The sequence below is a fragment of the Octopus sinensis genome, linkage group LG15 (assembly GCF_006345805.1).
Source record: "Octopus sinensis linkage group LG15, ASM634580v1, whole genome shotgun sequence".
Taxonomy (NCBI): Eukaryota; Metazoa; Mollusca; class Cephalopoda; order Octopoda; family Octopodidae; genus Octopus; species Octopus sinensis.
In genome coordinates this window covers 57,165,661-57,184,704 of record NC_043011.1, presented here as the reverse complement: position 1 = coordinate 57,184,704, position 19,044 = coordinate 57,165,661, and the positions used below count along the sequence as shown (strand labels likewise).

The window sequence follows — 19,044 nt, the reverse complement described above, 5'->3', positions numbered from 1 at the left end:
TGTAGTGGGTGCTTTTTACGTGCCAGGGGAGGCTGGCAGCAGCCACGATTGGTTGGTGCTTTTTACGTGCCACTGGCACAGAAGCCAGTCAAGGTGGTGCTGGCATCGGCCACGTTCGGATGGTGCTTTTTACATGCCACCAGCACAGGTATCACAATTACAATTTTCATTCGATGTTTATTTTGATATTGATGTACTTGACTCAATAGGTCTCAAGCACAGCAGGTCACGTGCCACCGGCACAGAAGCCAGTGAAGGCGATGCTGGCATCAGCCACGATGTAATTTTATTTTTCAAATAAGTTGAAATTTAGAAAAATGGATTTTAAAAAGATTAAATTTACTAATTTAAAACTGATTTCAAGATTTTTTTTAGACAAAGAAACATTATTGGAAAATTCAAATAAAAATAATCTTTGTATAGTAAATGTTTTTTTTTCTGGTGATATTGACAAATGGCATCCATTAGCTAGGGGTGAAAAGCTCTGGGGCAACTAACAAAATTTCATTCGCCTCTTTTTTTTTTTTTTGGCTGGTTTCAGTTATTGACAACAGCCATACTGCAGAAACATCTTCAAGGATCTTAATGGAAAACGGACAATGATGATGATGATGAGATCAGCCCCAGTACTGCTACTGTTAACTACTTATTTTCTAGACCTAGGCATAAGCTAACAATATATTTCATTCATTTGTTCAACATCTGCTTTTCCCTACTAGCATGAGTTAGGGAACTGAAGTGGTGACAGAATTCACAACTGGATGCATTTCCAGTTGCCAACCCTTTCCTGCTTTCAAGAAACAAAGAAACTTGTTTTCCATTGCAGAGTTCTTCAAAAGCACAGAGTGACCAGTTGTAATATCCACAATGCCACTAGTTTGCTCATGCAGTGCCAATACAGAATATAAGGCATTCATGTACACACAATAAAGGATATTAATATTAATTCCAATGTGACTTAGAATTTTCAAGGAGGGAACAATCAATTTAATCTACCCCAGAAGGATTAAAGGCAAAAAAAAAAAAAAAAAACCTTTCCAGTATTTGAACTCAGAATGTAAAAGATGCAACTAATTACTACAAGACATTCAGTCCATTATTCTAGCAATTCTGCTAATCTACCATTCTATGAATAAATATTAACCCTTTTGCATTCAGATTGCTCTGTCAAATCTAATTCTTATTTATTCACATTGTTTTGGATTAATCAATCATTATCTTGTAGCTTTGAGATTTTGATGAGATGACTGTTAGTGTTTACAATGATACAGTAGGGTTGGCATGAGAGGCCAGACCTGGCCAGCCTGAGCATAAAAGACATGGATGTGGCTGGTTTAAATGGTAAAGGGTTAAAATAATACTCTCTGAGAAACTGAACAAAAAAACAGTATATATAGAATGTTGATAGATAAAAGATGGGAAATATTTTTGGCAACTTACCATCTAACTTTGTTACAAGAAAATTATAGATAATAGAATATACAGAATAACGGTCTTTCTGGGCTAAGGACGGACACTGAACCTCTCGAAATATCCGCCGACATAACTTTTCAGGCACTGTTGAGGGAACATTACAACACTTGCTCTAAAAATAAATAAATTGATTTAATAAAATTAGAGAAAAACTTACAAAAACCAATTTGAAAATATACTTTTTTTTTATTCCTTATGAGAATGATTAAATTAAATGTTGGAGATTATAGGATTGACATAAAGAATTAAGTCAGACATTAGAGTTAATAAAAAAGGAAAATAAGTGTAGAGAGAGCATAAGGGGAAACTAAGGAAATTGAATCATGGGTTGGACAGTTCGACTGGGGTCTGGGAAGCCAGGAGGCTGCACCAGGCCCAGTCTGATCTGGCAGTGTAATGAAAATTACAAAGTTAGGGGATGGGAAAAACCTGTGAAAGATTTTTTATAGGATTTAAAAGAAAATATACCAGTTTCATTCATATGTTTATTGGTCAGCTAGAGATTATATGAGAAGATACTCATCTAAGGTGCCACAAGGTAGAATAGAACTTAAAAGCACACGGTGAGGAAACAAACTTTGTTACCCCACACTCCTACCCACAACTACATCACATGGAAAAATAAATAATACAAAGAACAAATGTAAATGAATAATGTGAGGATTATTAAGAGGAGACAACAAGAAATGTTACGGAAATGCTACTCAACGTACAAGGGCAGTGAGGCCATGGAGGGCTGCAGGTTGAAGAGAATGATGATCACCAAGACGATTACAGAGAAACGTGCAGAGTAACTCCACTGCAAAGAAAAGAAAAGATTAACAAAGTTAAATAAATTGACTGAGAATTCCTAAGACATCCAAAACTGGAGCAACATTTTTACACCAAGTAATCCACAACACAACATCACTTCCCACAACCATAACAGACCAACACTCACAATCATAAAACAAACCTCATCACCACATAGCCACAGCCACACTTCATAACCTCAACACAACCATACTCACTCTCACAATACAACCTCAACATAGCCACACCCATACCTATTTCTTTACTACCCACAAGGGGCTAAACACAGAGGGGACAAACAAGGACAGACAAACGGATTAAGTCGATTACATCGACCACAGTGTGTAACTGGTACTTATTTAATCGACCCCGAAAGGATGAAAGGCAAAGTCGACCTCGGTGGAATTTGAACTCAGAATGCAACGGCAGCCGAAATACTGCTAAGCATTCCAGCCGGTGTACATGTTTGTCAGGCGACCCAAGGACCAGTTTACAACTGGTCGTTAATAGAGTCATAGTGACTGAGTAGCAAAGGTCAAGGGTTAAATTCTTGATAAAACTGATCCCAGTACTCAATACAAGCTTGGTTGTCATGGATTAACACAAGGCCAACTCTGATTAAGGAGAGCTACAATTGAAGGCACTCTAGCCATACTGTACCTACAACAACATTATCCAATATATCTGCCACTTTTTTTTTATTGTTGTTGGTTTATTTTAAACAGTGGAGTATGATTTGAGGGCACTTGAACTGCTATTTCTAGAATGAAAGGGAAAGTAAAAATCTCAAGAGGGTTCAGACGAAGACTGGAAATGTACAGAACCTAAAAACTGCAAGACATTTAGTTTGGCATTTTACCATTTCTACTACTTACTTCCAGGTCACCAAAAAAAAAAAAAAAAAAAAAAAAACTGATGAACATACCTTCGGCAAAAATTAATAAATCTTGTGGAATTTGATGAAGAGCATCACAAAGCAACTTTGTACCATCAGCCCTTCGACTAAGTCCTGAAGTGGTTAATGCTGACCTGAAGAAAGAAAAACGGGTGAAATATAGAAATAATAATAATAATAATTGAAATCGATCAAAAATCAATGGAAATTGCAGTTGTGATACCAGAGCCGGTGGCACATAAAAGAACCATCCGAACGTGGCTGTTGCCAGCGCCGCCTCGACTGGCCTCCGTGCCAGTGGCACATAAAAAGCACCAACCGATCATGTCCGTTGCCAGCGTCGCCTGCCACCTGTGCCGGTGGCACATAAAAAGCACCCACTACACTCATGGAGTGGTTGGTGTTAGGAAGGGCATCCAGCTGTAGAAACACTGCCAGATCAGACTGGGCCTGGTGCAGTCTCCTGGCTTCCCAGACCCCGGTCGAACTGTCCAACCCATGCTAGCATGGAAAACGGACATTATACGAAGACGATGATGAATAATAAGTCAACCAACTTGCCCACAATCAACATAATTAAGGTTTGTAGGAGTTACGTGATATCCTGCATTTTAAGACACATAACTTGGTGATTTGGTAAGAGAAACCAACAGAACAGGCACCAGACTTAAAAATTGCAATTGATTTGTTCAACTAAACACTTCAAGACTGTGCTCCAGTATAGTCGCAGTCCAATGACTGAAACAAGATAAAAGATAAAAGGTAATACTTCAATGGGTTTTCTGAAAGGTTTGACAAAGATCTATTCAAATAATAAAAAGTCAAACCAGAGACTTTACAGCAGAATGTTCTTTCACTCAGGCAAGGCATTCAACAACTGACATGAGCCGACCTACTTTTACTCGTTAGCAATCAGGTTGCTCCGTCAAATTTAAAGCTTATTTATTCACATTACTCTTACTCTTTTACTCTTTTATTTGTTTCAGTCATTTGACTGTGGCCATGCTGGAGCACCGCCTTTAGTCGAGCAAATCGACCCCAGGACTTATTCTATCGGTCTCTCTTGCCAAACCGCTAAGTTACGGGAGCTCAAACACACCAGCATCGGTTGTCAAGCGATGTTGGGGGACAAACACAGACACACAAACATACACACACACATATATATATATATATACATATATATATACATATATATACACATATACGACGGGCTTCTTTCAGTCTCTGTCTACCAAATCCAGGTTGTCAAGCAATGCTAGGGACACACACACACACATATATATATATATATACATATATACGACAGGCTTCTTTCAGTTTCCGTCTACCAAATCCACTCACAAGGCATTGGTCGGCCCAAGGCTATAATAGAAGACACTTGCCTAAGGTGCCACACAGTGGGACTGAACCCAGAACCATGTGGTTGGTAAGCAAGCTACTTACCACGCAGCCATTCCTACGCCTACATTATTCTAAATTAATCATACATTGTCCCATAGCATCATTATTCCGATGATGTGGACGTATCGTTTTAGAAATGACATTGTAGGACAGGTGTGAGAGACAGGATATGACTGGTTTGCACATAAAACACGTGGTGTCTCTGGGCCCGATATTACTGGATTAAATGACTGAAGGATTAAACACGATTAGCTAAAGAAGATAGCTCACTTTGCAGCTATGTGGTTTCAGGCTCAATCCTACTGCACAACACCTTCAGCAAGTTTCTTCTTCTACAGCCATGGGCCAAACAATACCTTGTAAGTGAATTTGGTATATGGAAACTGTGAAGAAGCCCGCCATATATATAATCAGAATTCATGATCTTCAAATAAAGAACTGCCAACATTTATGCATGTGTGTGTGCATCTGTCAGCTACCCCACCACTTGACGATCAGTGTTGGTTTGTTTATGTCCCCATAACTTAGTGATTCAACATAAGAGATCAACAGAATAAGTGCCAGGCTTAAAAAAAAAAATAAGAGCTGGGGCTGATTTGTTCAATTTAAACCCTTTAGCATTTAAACCGGCCAAAAGTATTCTGCCTGTTTTATGTTCAAACTGGCCAGATCTGGTCTCTCACACCAACCCTACAATGTCATTTTAAAAATTAACAGCTACCTCATCAAAATCTCATGGCTACAAGATAATGCGTGATTAGTTCAAAACAAAGTGGGTGAAAAAGCATTAATTTTGGTAGAATAATGCAAACACTAAAGGGTTAAACCCTTGAAGGTGGTGCTTTAGCATGGCCACGATCAAATGATTACAAGTAAAAGATCAAAGATTATGAAATAACAACAGCACAAATATAACTACTACTACTGCTATGACCACTACAACTACTAAACTACAACATAACATCTGTCTTAGAATTGAACCCATGACCTTTGCTACAAAGTCACTATGATTCTATTAACAACCAGCTGTAAACTGGTCATTGGGTCACCTGACAAAACATGCATCTATTATTAATAAACATTTGGCATATAAAAAAACATTGATATGTAGAGTACATCACAGCTGCACTAAAGACAGAAAAAAACAAAAAGACAAGTGCTCAAGACTTTTTATCTTACATAATGGACAGAGAAATGTTTTTCCTTCTCTCTTACACAGAACACACAAAAGAATGTTAAATACTCCGACCATTGGGCTCCTTAACCCTCAAGTATTTAAACTGGCCATATCCGGCCAAAATAGCTAGTCTGTTTTATGTTCAAACTGACCGGATCCAGGCTCTCACACCTACCCTACAATGTTATTCTACATTAAGTAATTACACCATCAAGATCTTGAAGATATGAGATAATGCATGATTAATTCAAATCAATGGGAATCAATAGGCATTATGTTTGATTGAATAATCTGAACACTAAAGGGTTAAACAGCCAAAGAAAAAAGGAAGATGTTCTTTGTGTGTCCCAAATACAAGGCCGGAAACTATTACATGTAAGAATTATAATATCCATGTTTGCCAAGAACATTCCAATGTTTTCTGCATTCACTGCCATAAAGAGCTGTAATTCTGTATTTTTGTAATTTTTAAAAATTTATAATATATTCTGAAAGCTGTATTTTTTTTAATTAAAATTTGTGAGAAACAGTAATTCTTCATTCACCTGACAGCATATATAATAATGTAGCTAAGAAATAGTGGTAGTTTGAATAAAATTTAATTAAAAGAAAAATATTGGATCCATTGGACCCAGTTAGTAATTAGCGACATACATTTTCTCTGGTAGACTAAGGGTTAATCAAAATCACAACACTTACCCAAGACATTGCACTATTTCAAGGAGATTAACTTCTTTATTTGTTAAACCTGAAATGAAAGAAAGAGTATTACTAAATTTCACATATTTTACATTATATATATATGTATATATATAAACGCATGCACAGACACACAGGCAAAGTGGCTGAATTCCTTTTGAGCACTGGGCCCACGGAGGCAAGTTCCTTTCAGGCGTTGGACCTCATGGAGGCAAAGTGGCTGAATTCCTTTGAAGTGTCGGGCCTCACAGAGGCAATGACTGAGACCTTTGACATTATGTCCTGCTTGAGAAGACCCATCAAGCTGAGCATAATCGCAGTCATGGCAAACAGCGGTGTCATGCAAATAGCACCCACTACACTCTTCGAGTGGTTGGTGTTAGGGAGGGCATCCAGCAGTAGAAACCCAGCCAAATCAGACTGAAGTCTGGTCCAGCCTTCCAGCCTTGATCAAACTACCCAACCCATGCCAGCATGGACAACAGATGTTATGTAATGATGATGATAATATAATATATATATATAAATAAAATATTCTATAATTATAATCAGGGGTCAGTTAATTGCTTCACCACGTACAGAATTAGGGTGTTTTTTTACATAGCACAGGCATATCATCATCATCATCATCTTAAGAAACACTTCTCCATGCTTGCAAGGGGTCGGAGGGAATTTATTGAGGCAGATTTTCTCTGGCCAGATGCCCTTCTCATTGCCAACTTTTACTCATTTCCAAGCAAGGTCGTATTTCCCCATGTGACATGTTTTCATAGAATATTGGGAATGAATGACATTAATGTACAACAATTTTATGATGCTAAGACGAGGATACACATGAAACGAAAGGACTGAGAAGGGAACAGGCATTGTATAAACAATTTCATTGGCTTAGAGTCGTTTCAGCTAGGAGATGCAATCTACTAAGAACTGAGCATCACCTTTATAGCTCTCTCAGAACCTTTTAAAATTTTAACAGCAGATTATTTGCATCACTATGCCTAAGCAAAGTACATATACATGCATATATGACAGGCTTCTTTTCAGTTTCCATCAACCAAATCCATTCACAAAGGTAGATTTGGTTGGCCAGGGGCTATAGCAGAAAGCACCCGCCCAATGCACCACACACTGGGACTGAACCGAAAACCATGAGGTAGGGCAGAAGACTTCTTTTCCTCACAGCTATGCATGCACATATGTTATAAAGACAGCTTGGCAGAAACAATAAAATCTATTTAGTTATATTCTGAGTTGATGATAATGATCAACATCATCATCATCATCGTCATCAACATTTTACGCCAACTTTCCCATGCTTGCATGGATTAGGCAAATCTTCTTCAACAGTAAATCTTGCCATTTGCTGCACTTCCTTCTCTTCCGTTTCACAAAGTCCAGAATCCTAAGATCGGCTTTCATCGATTGTTCTGATGTCTTCCTTATTTCCACAGGCTCCTCTGCTTCAATCATTTGGCTCTTCTTTATCCAAACGCCAGCCTCCACATGCATCACATACATGACAGCACCAAAGTCTTCTCTCTTGCATGCTATATCACCATCATCATCATCGTCGTTTAACATCCGCTTTCCATGCTAGCATGGGTTGGACGGTTTGACTGAGGACTGGCGAACCAGATGGCTGCACCAGGCTTCAATCTTGATCTGGCAGTGTTTCTACAGCTGGATGCCCTTCATAACGCCAACCACTCCAAGAGCATAATGGGTGCTTTTACGTGCCACCAGCATGGGGCCAGTCAGGCGGTACTGGCAATGACTTTGCTCAAATCTTTCACAGATGCCACCGGCACAGGTGCCAGTAAGGCGATGATGGTAATGATCACACTCGAATGGTGTCTTTTATATGCCACCGGCACGGAGGCCAGATAGCTGCTCTGGCAACGATCACGCTCGGATGGTGCTCTTAATACCCTACTAGCACGGGGCTCAAGTGCCAGTAAGGCATCATTATTATTATTATTATTATAAAGTGGACTGGCAAAACATGGTATCATACAAGCCTAAATACATTAGGGTATTTAATTTCATGCCATAGGTGCTAGTGAGGTCATGTCATTAAAAAGCTTGCTTCCCAACCTTGAGGTCTTGGGTTCAATTGCATTGTGTAGCAACTTGGGAAAGTGTCTTCTATTATAGCCCTAGGCCAACCAAAGCCTTGCGACGGGATCTCATAACTGGGAACTAAAAGAAGCTTGTAAGTTCATTGCATGTGTGTGTGTGTGTGTGCACATACATACAAATGGAGATATATATATATATTCTTTTACTTGTTTCAGTCATTTGACTGTGGCCATGCCGGAGCAGCGCCTTTAGTCGAACAGATCAACCCCACCACTTATTCATTGTAAGCCTAGTACTTATTCTAGTGGGTCGAATGTTTTGGTCCGATATGGTCAGTTTAAATGCTGAAGGGTTAATAAGAATAATGCTGTGATAAACAAGTTTTGAAGGTGTATAAATCTCCATTCTCCTTAATGATTGTTTGATTATGAATTCCGTATGATGTATAAAGCCCAATGAACTCAAGGTTTACCTATCAATTACCATGTAATTGTTTATCATAAACAATTCTTTAAGTTACCCATCATTTGATATGGTCAGTCAGAATCTGGATTGGATTAAGGTGCTAATAAGGTAACTGCTCGGATTCCAAATCTCTGGTCATTTCATCATGTTAAACCATTAAACACATTTTTTCCTCTCATTCCTTCCGTCAAAGAGCATAGGTTCAAAACTGTCAAAGACTTTACCATTCTTCCCAAGCATCAAACTAATAAACTTAGTTGTTTCCTCACCAATCTTTGTCCTTTGTTTTCTGTAAATTTTAACTATGTACATATCTGTGTACGTACATATGTATGTATGTTTGTGTGTGTGCATCAATACAAGACATTAGTATTACTCGCTAACAGTTAATAGTAAGTCTGTATTGCAAGAAAACCTTCAATAGCTGCTACTCGGTTGCTCTAAAATCCTCAAAGTACTTATGTATTTAGAAGTGGATTAAAAAAAAATAAGGAAAAAGAAAAAGAAATAAACCACATCTTGTGAGCTGAGTAAATATATTTATCTAGAAATAGTCAGCAGAGATTTACTTGGGAAGAGGAAAAAAAAACCATAATCACTCTATCTCTGTATTTAATAGGTATGGATGTACAGCTGTGTGGTTAAGAGGTCTGCTTCTCAATCATGTGGTGTCAGGTTCAATCCAACTGTTTGGCCTCTTGCATGTGTCTTCTGGCTATAGAAGGGATTTCATAGATGGAAACTGAGAGAAGCCCACAATGTGTGCATGTGTGTGTGTGTGTGTTCTTGTCTTGACACCAGGTAAAATGAGTTGTAAAATGAGTGCTGTTCATTTCCAATCTTCTTTGAAACATTACCTGACTTGGAAACCAGTGAGGATTGGTGACAGAAAGGACATCAGGCAAATCTGCCTCAATAAACTCAATCTGATCCATGCAAGTATGCCAAAGTGGACATTGATGACGATGAGTAGTAGCAGTAACAGCATGGAGGCTTCATCCACCATTTGTTGTTGGTTGCCCACTCTGGGCAGATGACAAACCTCCAACCCATGGGTCTGCTTTGGGGTAGTCACTGATTGCTGGTGAGGGTTTTCAAAGGTCAGAGTGCAAATCCTACTTCAACCTCTTTTAGCCATCTTCTTATACCATGCAGAGGAAACGTTGGATCTATTCTTTGACATTCTAGTCCCCACACAGTGCCATCTTTTCTGGTTCAATTTATTATTACAAATACTTCTCCCACTATTTTAGAACAAAAATAATTGGGTTCCAATCTGATTTGGCAGGGTTTCTACGGTTGGATTCCCTTCCTTACACCAATACATATATCCTTTTATTTGTTTCAGTCATTTGACAGTGGCCATGCTGGAGTACCGCCTTTAGTCGAATAAATCGACCCCAGGACTTATTCTTTATAAGCCTAGTACTTATTCTATCAGTCTCTGTTGCCAATCCACTAAGTTACAGGGGACGTAAACACACCATCATCGGTTGTCACATGATGGTGGGGGAACAAATACAGACACACACACACATACATATATACAATGGGCTTCAATCTGCTCACAAGGCTTTGGTTGACCTGAGGTTATAATAGAAGACACTTGCCTAAGGTGCCATGCAGTGGGACTGAACCCGGCACCATGTGGTTGGTAAGCAAGCTACTTACCACACAGCCACTCCTGCTCCTATATATACATATATATATATATATAAATATATATACACACACAAACAATAAGCTTCCACACAGTTTCCATCTACCAAGTCCACTCACAAAACATTGATCAGCCCAAGGTTACAGAAGAAAACATTTGCCCAAGGTGCCATGCAGTGGGCCCGAACCAGAAATCATGTGATTTCAAACCAAGCTTTTTAAGTTATAGACAGGAGATAAAACTTGCCCCTTTTTTATTAAAAAAAAACAACAAAACTCATATATTCTGTTATATAATGGATTCTCTTTCAGGGAGCGCTGGAGAAAACAGTACTGAAAGATCGCTAATTGAATTGCAGTTTGCGTAAATTTTATGAGAAAGTTAAAAACCATGAGATATTGATTAAAGAGAATAAGAGATAAATGAATTCAACCCTGAATTTATTGAAATATGTAGAGCAACGATATGACAAAAGTGATTATAGTTGTGGTAGATATATTGAAAAGAAAACTCCATAGTAGTCAGTAATTGAACAGCTACGATGAGAGGCTGAAGTATTTCCAGCAGCAGCGAGATTCAAATCAATTCCTTTTTTTTTTTTTTCTTCTTGTAACAGAGCAACCATTTTCACACACGCTGCACACAACAGGACGACTTCTCTCTGAACTACTGAAGTGAAGAGAACAAGTCTGCTAACTCAACATGTATCATGAACAGCAACTTTAAACATGTGCATACACACACATATATATATATATTATATAATACGTGGAGGCGTAATGGCCTAGTGGTTAGGGCAGCGGACTCACGGTCGTAGGATCGCGGTTTCAATTCCCAGACCAGGCGTTGTGAGTGTTTATTGAGCGAAAACACCTAAAACTCTACGAGGCTCCAGCAGGGGGTGATGGTGATCCCTGCTGTACTCTTTCGCCACAACTTTCTCTCACTCTTTCTTCTGTTGGCCTGCTCACTTAGCCAGTGGGGTGGTGTCATTTGAAGGCTAAAACAATGCGAAGCGCATTGTGACCAGCGATGTGTAACAACATCTGATAGCCTGGTCGGTCACGGTGATATATAATACACACCCCCCATATATACCATATATATCATCATCATCAACCTTTAGCATTCTCTTTTTCAGGCATGAGTCAAGCAGAATTCACTGAGGAAGATGCTTCTACTTCTGGGTGCCCTTCCTGTCACCAACCCTCAAGGTTTCCAAGTAGATTAATGTTCCCTCAAGGCCCAAAATCTTTTACATGGGAGGCTAGAAACAAACTACATCACCTGTATAAAAGTGGTGCTCATTTTTAGCCATCACGTGATGTCAAAACAAAGGGACACACACACACAATAAACAGGCTTCTTTCAGTCTCCATCTTAGCAGATCTACTCACAAGGTTAGCAAGTTTCTTTCAGTCTCCATCTTAGCAGACCTACTCACAGTGTTTTGTGTTTTGGTTAACCAAGGGCTATAGAAGGCTTGCAAGGTACCACAGAGTGGGACAGAACCTGAAACCACATAGTCACAAACTGAGCTTCTTAACCATAAACCCATGCCTACATCTCTATAATTCATATACTTCACATGTACTGAGTACTTTTTCTCTTGGTTATGAAATACACACACACACACATATATATAAAATATATGGTGTGTATCCACACATATTGGTGCCACATGAAAAGCACCCATGCCTGTGGCATGTATAAAGCACCTGTGCCGGTACCACATAAAAGGCACCTGTGCCGGTGCCACATACAAAAGCCCCCATTACAGACTGCAAAGTGGTTGACATTAGGAAGGGCATCCAGCTCTAAAATCCATGCCACACCAGACATCTGAAGCCTGGTGCAGCTCTCCAGCTTATCAGCTCCAGTCAAACCATCCAACCCATACCAGCATGGAAAAACGGATAAAGTGCCTACTGTCACTATGGTAGAGGCTCGTTTTAGCACTGCTTAGGAATCCTAATCCTAACCATCACCATCAGAATCACAGTATTGGAAATTGTTTCCTTGAAGGTTAAAGATTCTATTGATCGATAAATTAAAGCAACCGAAGAATTGAGTTTTGGTTAAGAGGAATTGCTACCATTCAGGAAATTAATCCAGAACTGTTCAGATGCAGGGGAAGCCCAGGTTTTTATTTTTCTTCTACGTATTTTCTTTTAATTTTTGTTTCGAAATGTAAAAGAACTGAACAAAACTGACAATTCCAAGTAATTTAGAATTAATTTTATGGTTAAATAAAATAATAATAATAATAAAGTATTATTATTGCAATAATAAAGTAATAACACTTAAAAGAGATTGTTTTGTCTTTTGCAAAACAGATTTGTTCTTGGCAGTGACAAAATCTACAATGGCACCAGACTTGTAGCAGATATTAACATATATTGAAACCATTAGTGTTCTTGTTCAAAACTCAAAGAATGAATGAAAGCAATTTTTTTTTTTTTTATTCCTTTCATTCCATAACAAATGATATGAAAGAGAAAAATATGTTGAAATGGTGCTTAAACGTGATTTCTTTGTAAATAAAATTAATTATCAATATTGCCAACATTTTCCATTGATTTCTTCAAAGGAAATAAGCCAGATGAGCACTGAAGCACATTGACACATATTGAACAGTATGCCAACGGCTGATCGCAGTAACATCACTCGTATCAACATCATCATCATCATCGTTTAACATCCGCTTTCCATGCTAGCATGGGTTGGACGATTTTGACTGAGGACTGGCGAACCAGATGGCTGCACCAGGCTCCAATCTTGATCTGGCAGAGTTTCTACAGCTGGATGCCTTTCCTAACACTAACCACTCTGAGAGTGTAGTGGGTGCTTTTTATGTGCCACCAGCATGGGGGCCAGTCAGGCGGTACTGGCAATGACCTCGCTCGAATCATTTTACACGTGCCACCAGCACAGGTGCCAGTGAAGCAACGTTGGTAACGATCACGCTCGAATGGTGCCCTTTTAACAATTACTCAAATTGTAGCAAATATTAAAATAACTTTTGTTTAAAAGGTTGTGCTGACAAGTTTTACTAAAATAATTCCTTCATTAAAATTTAAAACTCAATGTAGTTTGTACGGGTGCACATGCATAATTGTCCCCACCCCACCCCCACTACAGCTTGACAGCCGGTGTAGGTTTGTTTAAATCCCACAGCTTAGCAGTTCAATAAAAAAGCACCAATGGAATAAGTACCAGATTTAATTTTTTTTTTAAATAGCACTGGGGTCAATTTCTTTGATTAAACCCTTCAAGGCGGTGCCCCACAATGGCCACTGTCCAATGACTAACACCAAAAAAAGAATATATCACCAAATTCTAACTCACTGCCTGAATTATCCCCAGAAACAGACAAAAAAAAAATCCAAAACATTCAATAAACAAAAGAAAAAAAATGAATGCAAGAGGTGTAAAGAGGAAGTACTTATTGAAACAAGACCAAATTTTGTTTCTCACACAGAAGAATGCCTAGTTTCCATTTTCTGACCCCAATTTGAACTGTGGTTACACGTGGCTCAATTGAAACAGTTGTGGTGTCTTGACATACAGGTCTTAAAGAGTTAATAAAAAATCTGTAGGGCGATTATAGTAGCTATGTTAACCCTCACAACTTTAATTATAAAAATCAACTGTTCTCACAAGTTAATGTAAAAGCACAACACGGTTACTTAACTTGTTGGTAATAGCAGCTAAGACTGTCTTGAGGTGAAATAACAGCTCAAATGATAAAAAAAATATTCGCACAAACACCTATCAATATAATTGGCAGTGTTCTCTGTTTGTCCATCCCTCAATGGGAGATAACTCAAGGCATTTACCTCCCTTGGTAACTAGTATTACCTGTCATACAACAGGTTGTGTTGAGACATACTGTTGCCAATGTTGGTAGTATGAGGTAATGTAACATGTCCTTAATTGATAGCTAAACAGTAATATTCTTTTCTACTCTTGACACAAGGCCCGAAATTTTGGGGGAAGGAGCCAGTAGATTAGATCAACTCCAGTACGCAACTGGTACTTTATTGATCCCGAAAGGATGAAAGGCAAAGTCAAACTTGGCGAAATTTGAACTCAGAACATAAAAGACAGACGAAATACCGCTAAGCATTTCACCCAGCGTGCTAACGATTCTGCCAGCTCGCTGCCTTGTTAAACAATAATATTGTTATTGAGAATGTATATTTATTGTAAATATACAAATGAGAATTTTGTTTTAATTACATTACAAATTTAAAAAAAACCCTTTTATCTTCAAAATTATTATTTATTCCATTATTTTGTAAAACTACTATAAAATTTGAAAAATAGTAACATTGTCGTTATCATACCTATGCAATATCACCTGATGTTAGTTGCAGTGACCCAAGTACATCTCTAACATTAGCTGACCCACATGACAGGTTACACTCCAACACATCATCACTGTTTTAACATTTACTTTTCCATGCTTGCGTTGACTCAAATGAGTGCTTGTTGGGTGACAGCCTCCCATGGTAGGACGCCCTCCTAGTCATCAATCCCCATTTGTTTCCAAGTGCGGCAATAATCTCCCTGTCTATCAAACATAAACAGCCCAGATATGTTTATATGGAGAACTGGAAACAAATTACACCGTATAAATGAACTTTTTGTTTACAAAGATCATGCAACATATCAAAAAGCCCAGACATGTTTTTGTGGTGGACTGCAAGGAAACAACACTGTTAGCAAAGCCACTGTTTACAATCAGTGAGTAAACGCATATTAAATGAGGGCAATATCAGCTCACTCAGACACACACAAACACATACAGATATACACAATGAGCTTTCTTTCAGTTTCCGTCAACCAAAACCACCCATAAGGTTTTGCGTGACATAAGGTAATTGCTCAAGGTGCTACACAGTGGGACTGACCCTGAAATCACATGGTTGGAAAATGAATTCCTTCACCACATCATGAAGAAAAATAGATTTCCTAAAGACAGTGAAGTCTTTTATATATATATATATATATATATATATATATATATAAAGTTAATCCAAACAAGAAAACACAAAAAAACACAGCAACGCGAGGACGTGGAACAAATAAAGTATTATTGGATGCTCAGGAAAGAAGGGAAGAAGGAGGGTTTAACGTTTCGAGCGGACCTCTTCGTCGGAAACAAAGGAGAAGGAAAGACAGAGGAAAAAAAATTGCTGGCGGTGCTCACGAGGTCACACATATATATATATATATATATATATATATAAAAGCAAAAAGGTGTGAGGAATGCTGTCTGAATCTAAAACAGCACAAAACCCACAAAGATGGGCTTTAACATATATATGAAAAAAAAAGATCAGGTCATTTCAAGATGAAAGCATAATTTATGCAGATATTCTCCAAGCAGAGAGAATTAAACAAATTTTTGCCTAATAAATGAGATTAACTTAAGCAGAGATAAAAAAAAAGAAAAAGTAATATTATATTGTTTGCGATAAGGACAGCAGCTCAAATGTCAAGAACATGAGATGATTGTAAAGTAAGAATTAAGTAAATTCTGAAATGGTAACCAGAATAGAGAAAGGCAAGGAAGAGCTGGAGACCATTCAATGAATATCAGCAACTAGAAGCAGATAAAAATCTGTCAGTGCTGAAATCTCTCTCTCAACAAAGCATGCTTCTAGTCTTAAATATTTCTAATTTTGGCACAAGGTCAGTCATTGTGGTGGGAGCCAATTATATTGACATCAATGCCCAAGTGGTACGTACTTTATCAACCTTGAAAGCATGAATGACAAAGTTCACCTTGGTAGAATTCAAACCCAGAACTTAAGGAGTAGGAAGAAATGCCATTAAGTGTTTTGTCTGAGATGTTAACAATTCTGCTAGCTTGCCATCTTAGTCATAAATATTGAGACGCTGTCATATCACACAAAGACAGGATGGACATATTTGAAAATATCTTACTCAACAGACTTATCACACCACAGATCTAAATGAAACAGAGCTGATGGGGTCAGGCTTACTATTCAGTCCTACCTTGTCATAGTATCAAGTGCTACTATCAACGATATACTAATTTTTCTTCTTTCCACTTGTATACCATGAGAGAGTATTAAGTCCACTGTTGCAGACAGAAGGAGCACTGTGCAATTAACAGATGTCTCATTGTTTTGTTACTGAAAGGAGGAAAGGGTGGCAAGACAGTCTTGTAACATAGAATCACTGCAAGAAATTGTAAATTCATTCATTCTTGTGTTTGTTTTGTCCATGTTCGTAATGGTTAGATGATTATAGGGTTTTACAGCTGGATACCTTTCCTGTTGCTAACCCTTACCTGTTGTTCAAGTAAAGGATCTCTTATTTTGCACATCTTTGAAGGTAAACAACCAACAGTATTTGGTGACAAGAGAAATGACATCACCACATCCAGCTCTGGACACACACACACCAGACAAGCTTGTTTTCTGTCAACACATTCAGTTCACAAGGTAGGTCATTGATGAAGACAATGATATTTTATGGGAAGGCGCTAATTAATTACATCAACCCAAATGCTCAGCTAGAACCTATTTCGTTGATCCCAGAAGGATGAACGGCAAAGTCAACCTTGGCGAAATTTGAACTCAGAATATAAAGGAGTTGGAAGAAATACAATAATCCCTCAACTATTGTGGGGGTGTTACAGTCCAAAACCCCACCGCAATAGGTGAAAATCCACAAAGTAGAAACAGTACTGTACTGTATATTATTTTTATAATTTGTATAAAGGGCATCTCGTTAGGAAGGGTATCCTCGTTAGGAAGGGCATCCAGCTGTAGAAACACTGCCAGATCAGACTAGAGCCTGGTGCAGCCTTCTGGCTTCCCAGATCCCGGTCAAACCGTCCAGCCCATGCTAGCATGGAAAACAGACATTAAACGATGATGATGATATATATTTATTTTATTATAGATGCAAAACAACACCACGGAGGAATTGACGTAAGCTTAAATAATAAACCGCAATAAGTGAACTGCAATTTGGTGACGGATTACTGTACTACAAAGCAAGCAACACAATCTGCTGTATTAATGCCTTTTCTTCTAACTTATTCTTTGCTTCACTTTCTCCTCCTTGACACTTTTGTTTTTTATTGTTATCAACTTCACAGCCTTTAGAGCTAAAAAGACAATAACACAGGAAGGAGAGAAGGTTGGTGTTAGAATTTAAACTCCTAAGGTTTTCAAGCCAGTAATCCTGTACTAACAACTGCACTCTTATCATTGTGTATTTTGTTCAGGGGCAGTCAACATTATCATTGTTCCTATCCCACTCTCAGGTTGGCAAGATTTAGTTAGACAGGTTCTACAGCGTAGCCTGCCCGCCCTTCTCCAATCACCACCACCATCATCTCTCTCTCTCTCAATCATTTTGTGTCATCTTGAAATCTGACAACACTGTTATTTTGTTTTTTAGTCTAAAATGCCTCTGTCTAAAATGTCTTATGTGTGCCTGCATGTATATATTCATATATGTGAATATTTCACATGACAGGTGTTTTATTTCTGTTGTAACTTCACAAGGAGACAATTGTTGTACGGTCCAGGTGTTGGATGCAACACAAAGGCTATAATTTAAAAGCTAAATTGAAATTTAAAAAAAAAAAAAAAAAAAAGCCCAGTAACAATTCAAAGGTTGAACAGTGTGAGCTTTAAACATCTAGAAAGCACTGGTCTTTAATCTCAGTAGTTTCTACCGAGATTGTCTGGATAGCATGTCCCACCATAGCAACAATCTGAGAGTGGGATTTCATGTATGGGAACTACTTGGAAAGCTGTTGCATGCATTTGCTTTTATATGTATGTATATCATCATCGTCTTTATTTCCATGACCCCACCCCCCTTTTCCTATGCTTGCACGGGTCAGATGGATTTTTTTTATTGAAGCAGATTTTCTATGGCCAGACCCCTTCTTGTCGCCAACCCTCACCTGTTTCTAAGCAAAGTAATATTTTCCCAAAGCCAGACATGTTTTTATAGAATACTGGATGACACTGTATGCATGGCAGCAACACTCATTTACAACTATCACACAACGACCAACCAACCGACACACACACACAATAGGCTTCTTCAATTTCTATCTTCCAAATCCACTCAGAAGACTTCAGTCAGCCTGGAGCTGTTAAAAAACTTGTTCAAGATGCCAAGCACAGGGACTGACTGAATCTGAAACCATGTGGTTTAGAAGCAAACTTCTTAACCACACAGATGTATAACATGTATTACATATCTATATGTAATACAGGTATGTACCTGCAAAAGCAGCGAGCTGGCAGAAACGTTAGCACCCTGGGCGAAATGCTTTGCAGTATTTCGTCCGTCTTTACGTTCTGAGTTCATATTCCGCTGAGGTCGACTTTGCCTTTC

The 19,044-nt window shown here is 38.4% G+C and overlaps 1 protein-coding gene across 2 annotated transcripts in view; it reads right to left on the bottom strand.

Moving 5' to 3' along the window:
- Positions 1-19,044, bottom strand: part of LOC115219824 (MMS19 nucleotide excision repair protein homolog) — a 60,427-nt gene that overhangs the window by 33,554 nt on the left and 7,829 nt on the right. The window contains exons 1-5 of one of the 2 annotated variants that reach the window (XM_036509793.1): positions 9,254-9,311; positions 6,441-6,489; positions 3,191-3,294; positions 2,187-2,272; positions 1,441-1,585 (exon numbers count right to left, since the gene is read on the bottom strand). In XM_036509793.1, coding sequence (XP_036365686.1) covers positions 1,441-1,585; positions 2,187-2,272; positions 3,191-3,294; positions 6,441-6,489; positions 9,254-9,296 — 427 coding nt within the window. In that variant the 5' untranslated portion in view covers positions 9,297-9,311. Of the gene's footprint in view, positions 1-1,440; positions 1,586-2,186; positions 2,273-3,190; positions 3,295-6,440; positions 6,490-9,253; positions 9,312-19,044 lie in introns of those variants that run through there. The other variant, XM_029790105.2, reaches the window with a different exon arrangement.